Here is an 8,476-nt window from a genome sequence, read left to right on the forward strand (position 1 = left end):
GGCCTCTCGCGGAAGGTGGGCGGGGCCAAGGGTGGGCGCGCGCTGTTGGCGCCACTCTCTCACCCCCACCAGAGGGCGCCAACTTCGTCCTTCAAACCACCCTAAAAAAAAGTCGCTTTTCGTCACCATTTATCCAATTTTTATTAATTCCAGTGGCACTAATACAGGCGGCGATGGGCACGACGGACAGTCACGCTGCAGATAAGGCATCCTCACCCCCTCTGTGTCTCTCTCTCTCTCTGTCTCCCCGTTTTCCTCATCCTCCTGTTCCCCCCCACCCCCACTCTGGGCCATTCTGCAGCAGTATTTTTTTTTTTTTTGAAGTCAAATAAATACAGAATTGGGCAGATCTAGTGGAAATGTTTTAGTTACAATGGCAAAGATGAGTCATGTGCAACACAGAAACCTATAAGGCTTTTTTTTTTTTTCTTTTTTTTTTGTCATTTGTTTTCCATATTTGAAGTTCTCAAAATCGCTATGAAACCCATTAATTAACAAGATGGTGGTCACGGGCGTCTAACCCTCTCCGCATGGGTGGTAACGCTAATTAATTCAATTTTTCCTGTTCTCCCAGAGAGTTCCATGAGTTTCATTAGAGTTTGTCCAGGAAGTTGTCGAGGGCAGGGATGCCTTCCTTCAGCCCTTTGCGTTTGCGGGTCTCGGCCACCACCTGGCAGGGTCGGCTGGCGCTGTCGAAGGGGTCCCCGGGCAGGATCTGCCAGTGGTCGAAGACGCACTGGGGGAAAGCCTGGCCCCCCGTGTTGGACCTCAAATCTGCTGTGAAACCTGGGAGGAACACAAGAGAAAAGGTGAGGTGGGATGGGAATGGTCATAGTTCGATGTCACTTCCATGGATAGACCAGAGGAACCCAAAGCAGCTCCCAAAAACCTCCCGAGATTCCAACCAGTGTGAGGTGAGGATGGAAAAAAGGCTCCAGAAGACCTCAGAGCCCCTTGCAGGGCCTAAAGGGGCTCCAAGAGAGCTGGAGAGTGACTTGGGACAAGGCACGGAGGGACAGGACCCAGGGAATGGCTCCCAGTGCCAGAGGGCAGGGCTGGATGGGATATTGGGAAGGAATTGCTGGCTGGGAGGGTGGCGAGGCCCTGGCACAGGGTGCCCTGGATCCCTGGAAGTGTCCAAGGCCACCCGGGGATCGTGGAAGGTGTCCCTGCCCATGGAAGGACGTGGAACTGGAAGACCTTGCAAAGTCTCCCATGCAAAATAATCTGCAATCTTGGTCTCCTCTCCCAAGCAACAAGTGAGAGGACCAGAGGAAACACCCATAAATTGTCCCAGGGGAGGGCTGGAAATTAGGAAAAGTTTCTTCTCCAGAAGGGTGGCCAAGCCCTGGCACAGCTGCCCGAGGCAGTGTTGGAGTCCCCATCCCTGGAGGGATTTCAAAGCCATGAGGATGTGGGGACATGGTTTGGTGCCGGGTGAACAGCTGAACTCAAGATCTCCTGAGCTCCTTCCCAACGCTCTCCCTTCTCCCTCCCAGGCTGGCTCCAGGACTCACCGAAGGACTCATTGACAGGCAGGTAGGCCTTGACCACGAACATGGGGGTCCCAGCCACCTGGGTCTCCTCAAACACGTGGCCACGCTTCCTGTTGAGCACCCCGTAGATGCCTCCGACCACCTGCTCCGGGCACTACAGGAGGGAGAGGAGTCAGGACTGCACACCCACCTCTGTCCCCCCCACCCCTGCGGGCTGGCAGGGGCTCCTCACCTGGATCTCCACCAGGTAGATGGGCTCCATGAGGCGAGGCTGGGCGGTGAGCACGCAGGCGTAGAGGCAGCGCCGGGCCGTGGGGATGATCTGGCCACCGCCGCGGTGGATGGCGTCGGCGTGCAGGGTCACGTCGTGCACGTCGAAGCGCACGGCGCGCATGTTCTCCTCACACAGCACCCCCTGCGAGGCCACAGAGGGGGTCAGACACCACCAGCCCAGGGCAGGCAGTATTCCCACACTGGGGTGCTGCTCCCCGGGCTCACAGGAGCTCCATGGAAGCGGTTCCTAGAGCACCAAGGAGCTGCTTGGCCACTCCACCTCCTTGCTGAGGGATGAACCTTCAAACCTACAAAGGCTGGACTTGTGGAAGTCTTTCCCAACCTAAGGGTTCTGGGGAGCACCAGCTCCCACCTCTGGGCCACCACTGCAGCACCCTCATGATCAGCTCTGAGGTCCGAGCCACAAGAGCTGACACCCATTGATGGTGCTGAAACCCAAATATTTGGCCAGGGAAAACAGGTTTTTTGTCCCAGTAATGTCAAAGAAGTTGTTGGCTTGGAATCTCCTTCAGACTGAAAGTAGTACACAGGAGAATTAATCCTTCCTGTTGCTGTTCCCAGTCTGTCATCTTATCCTGCAGTCCTCTCCTGTCTAACCCTGAAAAATAATTGCTACGTAAGGCCAGATCTCTGTCAAGACTCTCAGAGCACCTTTCCCTCTGATGCCAGTTGTGCTCTTCACCTGGACTGTTCCTGCCTCAGAGATGCTGCATTTTGCTCCATGAGAAGCACAAAACCCACAAAGTTCAGTTCATGGTACTACGATGGGTTTCTCTGCAATGCTGGGAGAAACCTTTGAGGCTGAGTGTGCCTGAACTGCTACAAGACCTTCACTCCAGCTGCCACCAAATTTTGTTTAACCTACAAGATGCTGAACTACAAATTTTTTGCAGCGTGACCATTTTTCCAAACGAACAGGAGGATGAGCAGAGCCACGGGCACCACCCAGACCAAGACCCCAGTCCTCACCTCCTTGGTGGCCCACTGGAAGCCGGCCACCACGCTGTCCTTGATCTCGTTGAGGTACTGCACTCCCTTGGTGATGTCGGTGAGGATGTTGGGGCCGGTGCCGTCGGGCCCGAAGCACCAGATTTTCCTGGCCTCGGTGACGTCCCACTCGTACTTCTCGGCCAGGTACCGCGCCCGCTGCTTCAGCTCCTGCCGGGCCGACACCTCGCCCTTGTCGATGTCCTCAGCCAGGCCATCGGGGAAGGGCCGGGCCTTCATGTACAGCCGGTTGTGTTTGTTGGGGGACTTGGAAAGGCACATCACGTTGGACTCCTCGCTGACCGTCTCGCGGTAGGACACCACAGGATCCGATTTCTGCGGGGACAGAGAGGGGCTGTGAGGCACCAAACCCCAGCCAAACCCCCACGCCGAGCTCAGCGACCACTCAGCCTCTCTACCTTAATGGGGATGCAGGCGTGGTCCTCCTCCAGGTCCTTGAGGCAGATCTCCAGGTGCAGCTCCCCGGCGCCAGCGATGATGTGCTCCCCAGACTCCTCAATGATGCACTGGGAACACCAGGAACAGCGGGTGAGGCTTCGGAATGAGCCACAGCCAGAAACATCAGCAACTCTCTGTGTTGTGTCTGACCCACAGAGCTCCTTCCAGATGCTCTTCCCACTGATCTGGGGGTGTCACAGCACCAACCCAGGGTGGTACAAGGCAGCACTTTGGCAGGGCTGGGACCAACACTCAACTCAAGGCTTTGCCAGGACTGGAGGCAGCAGGCCCAGCACTTGTCCCCCTGGATCCATTCTGGCCACTCACCTGCACCATGGGGTCAGACTTGGCCAGGCGCTTCAGCCCCTCCACCAGCTTGGGCAGGTCGGCCGGGTTCTTGGCCTCCACGGCCACGCGCACCACGGGGCTGACGCTGAACTTCATGACCCTCATGTTGTGGGCGTGCTCGAAGGTGGTGATGGTTCCAGTCTTCACAAGGAACTGGTCCACGCCGACCAGCCCCACGATGTTTCCACAAGGCACGTCCTCGATGGGCTCCACGTAGCGGCCCATCATGAGAATGGTCCTAAAGGGAAAGGTGGGTTAGTGAGGTTGGGAAGGGGAGCAGATCCCACTCAGCAGAGACTTGCAGCCCATAACCAAGCACACTGACAGGCCTCAGACACAAAAGAAGTCCTAAGACAGCACCACAACCCCAAAGCACACCCCAGCCAGGACATACCTTTGAATTGGCTTCAGGTACAGATCCTCCTTCTTGCCAGGTGTGTAGTTTGGTCCCATGATTCTGACTTTCAAGCCAGTTGAGACGAGACCAGAGAAGACACGGCCGAAAGCGTAGAAACGTCCCTTGTCGGAGGTTGGCACCATTTTGGAGATGTACATCATCAGGGGGCCTTTGGGGTCACAGTTCTTAATGCCTGGGAGGGGAAGAGAGAGACACCAGCTTAGCCCAGAGTTACTGATGTATCTGGCACCAACCCCAAAACCCCCACATGGGACCTGCACCCACTGTCCCAGCCCAAGGGCTTCTGTCTAGACAAGAAGAAATGGAGAATGCCTTCTCACTGCCAGAGGGCAGGGATGGATGGGAGATTGGGAAGGAATTGTTCCCTGGGAGGGTGGGCAGGCCCTGGCACAGGGTGCCCAGAGCAGCTGGGGCTGCCCCTGGATCCCTGGCAGTGCCCAAGGCCAGGCTGGACACTGGGGCTTGGAGCAGCCTGGGACAGTGGGAGGGGCCCCTGCCACGGCAGAGGATGGGGCTGGATGACTCTCAAGTTCCCTTCCAACCCCACCTGTTCTGTGATACAATGGAAGATCACACCACCAAGAGATGTTTTCAATAAATCCAGGCTCAGCTGAACCCTCTGGCTACTCCCAGGTTACTCAGCCAGTTCAGTCCTCCAGAACAGAGCTGTGAGCCACTAAACCTGTTTGGCCCATGCTATAAAAGCTCCAGACTCAAGAATTCCAGGCACTCCTGAGTCATTCATGTGGACAACAAGCCAGTTAGAAGTCTGCTGGAGCTGAGGCCTGGCTGCAAAGCAGCAACTCATCCTACCTATGGCAGCCTCATCGTCAGGGGGGCCCTCGTAGAGCAGCTCGCAGCGATACTTCTGGGCTGTGACGGGGGAAGGCAGGTGGATGGTGATCATCTGCAGCAGGGCATCTCCAGCTGGCAGCCACCGCCTCATCACGGCCTGGGCAGAGCAGCAGGACCCAGTCAGAGTGTTCACAGCGGGGATTCACCTCCCCGTCCTTCCCCACCTCCCAAGTGGGTTGATGGTGACACAACTGGAGCAGCACAACTGCTCAGCTGCTCCCCAAAGGACTCAGACCCGCCTCACCTTCAGCAGGGGTTTGCCCTCCTTGTCCTTGTCCTCACTGTCCAGCTTGATGTCCAGTTTCTCAATCAGTTTAGCCGCCTCTTCCTTCTTGAAGTTCATGATTGCATCGAAAACCTGCAACAAGAGCAGCCGTTGGCAGCGCTGCCGTGACCCGGTTTGGATCTGCAGCGGCACCGCTGCGCCTGCAGAGAATTCCTGTTCCTCCTCAGCGCCCAGCCTCCCTCCAGCAGACACAGCCCATCTGTCCCAGGGTACCCAGATGTGTCAGACAGCTGAATTTCTTCAATCAAACAAGTCAGGTCAAAGTGAAGAAATTTTCCATCATCACGCACGGAACGGATGCGGAGAGCGGGAGGCGCCGGCCAGGGAGGAACCCTGAGGAACTCACCTTGAAGATGGGGTCAAGGATGAGCTGGCAGAAGGTCCTGGGCAGTTTCTTTCCATCAGGGCTGGTGGCAGATTTGCTGAACTTGCCGGTAGCAGGGTCAAAGTATCTGCAGAGAGAAGGAAATCAGACAACTGCCCATGCTTAGGTCAGCTACAGACACATGGCTTGCTCTGCCTGCTCAGGAAGAGGCATTCCTTGCCTTCCCCCTCATCCACGTTTCCAGCACTCACCAAAATGTTCTTAACTCCTGTTAAATCAGGCACAACCACACCCTCCCCCTTCACCCACCCTCTGCAGTGTCAGGCTGCAGCCATGCAGAGCTGATCTGGAATTCCAGTCACCACCATTCCCTCCTCACCTGTCTCCCCACAGCTTCTTCATCATGTCCTCAACTTTCTTGGCACGCTCGGCTGGGCTGAGCTGGGCATCTCCCTTGGCAGCAAACTTTGCCACGTACATCTCAGCAAACTGCTTCAGGGTGAAGGCCCAGCCGTGCAGGCCCGAGCCGAAGCCCACGGTCCCGAGCACCGGGTCAATCTGAGAAGGAACAGCAGAGCTGGGTCAGGGGAACAGCTCTGAGTCCACTCCATCCCAAAAACACTCCAGTACAAAGAGTCTTGGACACTGGGACTCTCAAGCAGTTCTGTCACACTGACCACCTCTGAGGTCCGGGACAGGCACCATTTTAGCTTTGCACCACAGAACTGGGCTGGTTTTCCTCCACTCCCACCAGGTGTGTGCTCCAACAGCTTAGATCCACATGCAGGCAGGATTCCCATCCTTCCCAGGAGGATCGGGAAGGCATGGACACCTCCAGCATGCAAGGATACAGCAAAAGCTTCTTCTCAGAACCTGTGCCCACAGCCCTGCTCCCTTCCCAGGAACCCAGCAGGAGCAGAGCAGGTGGGAAGGGACCTTAAAGCCCATCTCATTCCACCCCCTTCCACTATCCCAGGTTGATCCAAGCCCCGTCCAACCTGGCCTTGGACACTTCCAGGGATTGGGCAGCCACAGCTGCTCTGGGCAACAATCCCAGCCTTTATTTGCTCAGGCCTTGAACAAGAGCTTTGGGAGGGGAGCCAGCGAGAGCCCCAAGCCCAGGGAGTTCAGGCACCTTTGAGATTCCCCCTTCACTTCTCCGCCTGGGATAAGGAATGGTCACTGAGGAGGGAACTGCTCCCTCTCACCACGGTGGCTCATTCCAAGCCCAGCGCTCAGAGCCACCCCTCACCATGATGTTGCCCATGGGGCCGCTTTCTCCCTCTCCGTAGGTGGAGATGATGACGTTGACGTTCTCCACGATGCGCTGGAAGGTCTGGTACAGCTCTTCTGGCTCCAGCTGCAGCTCCAGCAGCGCCCGGTCCATCTTGTTCATCATCAGCACGGGCTTGATCCTCTCGGCGATGGCCTGACGCAGCACAGTCTCTGTCTGCACGCACACGCCTGCCAAACACAGGGAATTAGTGGGGAATTAGTTATGCTCCTCTCCAAATTCCCCCAAAACTGCTCCAGCTGCAGAAAACCTTACCAGAGACACAGTCCACAACGACCAGGGCACCGTCAGTGACCCGCAGAGCTGCAGTGACCTCTGAGGAGAAGTCCACATGCCCAGGGGAGTCAATGAGGTTGATCAAGAAACCAGAACCATCCTTGCTCTGCTTGATGAAGGCCAAGTCGTTCTCAGAGAGTTCATAAAACAGAGAAATAGCTCTGAAATACAGAAGGAACTATTAGAATTATGATCTGGGTTAATCCTCCCTAAAGCTCAGAAACATTCTGCCCCACACAAACAGCTGCCACCACTGGATGTGGCACCCAGTGCTCTGCTCTGGTTCACAAGGTGGTGACTGGTAACAGGTTGGAGTCGATGACCTTGGAGATCTTTTCCCACCTAAATGCTGGGCTCCAGGATTTCCTGAAGTGTACTTGTGGGAGACCAATGTGGGAGATAACAGAAGCACAGGCTACAATCTGCCCTTCCTAAACCATGACATCCTCCAGCATCCCAACCTCCTCCAACTCTCTGCAGTTCTCAAGCACCCAAAGAGGGCTCCATTCCCAAATGAAGGATTTAGGGTTTTTCTACTAACCCCATCTATGTTCTCCACCCCTTTTCAGGACCCTCAGGATCCTCACAGCCACCAGATACATCCCCAGAGATGCTCCCAAGAGTCTCCACACCACATCCACAGGACATCCAACAATCCTGGTGCTCAACTGGGAGGGGGAAGCTGCTGCTTCCCCAGTGCCCACCAAGGAATTGCTCAGTGGCTGAGCAGAAGCCAACCAACACTTGGTGCATCATTCAAGACCCTCAGGAGCACGAGATGAGCTTCTGGACTAGAGCAGAGCCCTACAGCATCTTCTTCCACCTCCTGGATGAGTCAAACTCCCCAAAGCTCAGCTCAGGGAACACCAGGAGCCTGAAGGGAGGGCACTCACGTGGATTTGATGGTGATGCACCGTTCCTGCTCGTCCTTGCGGGTGTCGGTGAACCGGGTCTCCCCGGCGCGTGCCGAGGCAATGATGCCGGCCTTGCACACCAGGGAATCCGTCAGCGTGGATTTGCCGTGGTCCACGTGGGCGATCACGGACATGTTCCTGATGTTGGCCTTTTTGTCCATGATGGCCCGTATCTGGTCTACTGTGAAGTTCACCTTGAGGGAGGAGATGAGGGGGACTCAGTGTGTACGGAAACAGCTCTGGCAATTCCAAAGAATCCCAATCTCCCATAAATATCTGCCATGGTCACGGTGACACCAACTTTGCCTGGGTGACAACACAGCCCGCAGCAAAGGCACCGCAGCGGGGCTGCGGCACCAACCCCTCCCTGCCCCAGTGTCCCCCAAGCCGCGGTGTCAGCGGGTGCTGGGCGCAAAACGTCCCCAAAACCGAGCCCGGGCAGGTACCGGTGACAGTGACAGCCCAGACCGCAGCGTTACATAAGGCACGACCGGCACCGCAGCGCCCCGTCCCCGGCGCCACCA

The 8,476-nt window shown here is 56.4% G+C and overlaps 2 protein-coding genes across 2 annotated transcripts in view; both read right to left on the reverse strand.

The window, feature by feature from the left end:
• The window catches only part of DAPK3 (death associated protein kinase 3), a 14,393-nt gene that overhangs the window by 4,965 nt on the left and 952 nt on the right, over nucleotides 1-8,476 (reverse strand). The gene's annotated exons all lie outside the window — the stretch shown is intronic.
• EEF2 (eukaryotic translation elongation factor 2) lies at nucleotides 117-8,179 on the reverse strand. The gene is made up of 14 exons (XM_008639921.2): nucleotides 7,932-8,179; nucleotides 7,018-7,199; nucleotides 6,721-6,932; nucleotides 5,848-6,026; nucleotides 5,490-5,595; nucleotides 5,102-5,215; nucleotides 4,816-4,954; nucleotides 3,979-4,174; nucleotides 3,564-3,822; nucleotides 3,197-3,304; nucleotides 2,760-3,113; nucleotides 1,729-1,911; nucleotides 1,518-1,650; nucleotides 117-786 (listed from the first exon to the last, which is right to left on the reverse strand). The coding sequence occupies exons 1-14, from the start codon at nucleotides 8,111-8,113 to the stop codon at nucleotides 593-595; spliced, it is 2,541 nt and encodes an 846-aa protein (XP_008638143.1). The 5' UTR covers nucleotides 8,114-8,179; the 3' UTR covers nucleotides 117-592.

The sequence above is a fragment of the Corvus brachyrhynchos genome, unplaced genomic scaffold (assembly GCF_000691975.1).
Source record: "Corvus brachyrhynchos isolate BGI_N302 unplaced genomic scaffold, ASM69197v1 scaffold158, whole genome shotgun sequence".
Taxonomy (NCBI): domain Eukaryota; kingdom Metazoa; phylum Chordata; class Aves; order Passeriformes; family Corvidae; genus Corvus; species Corvus brachyrhynchos.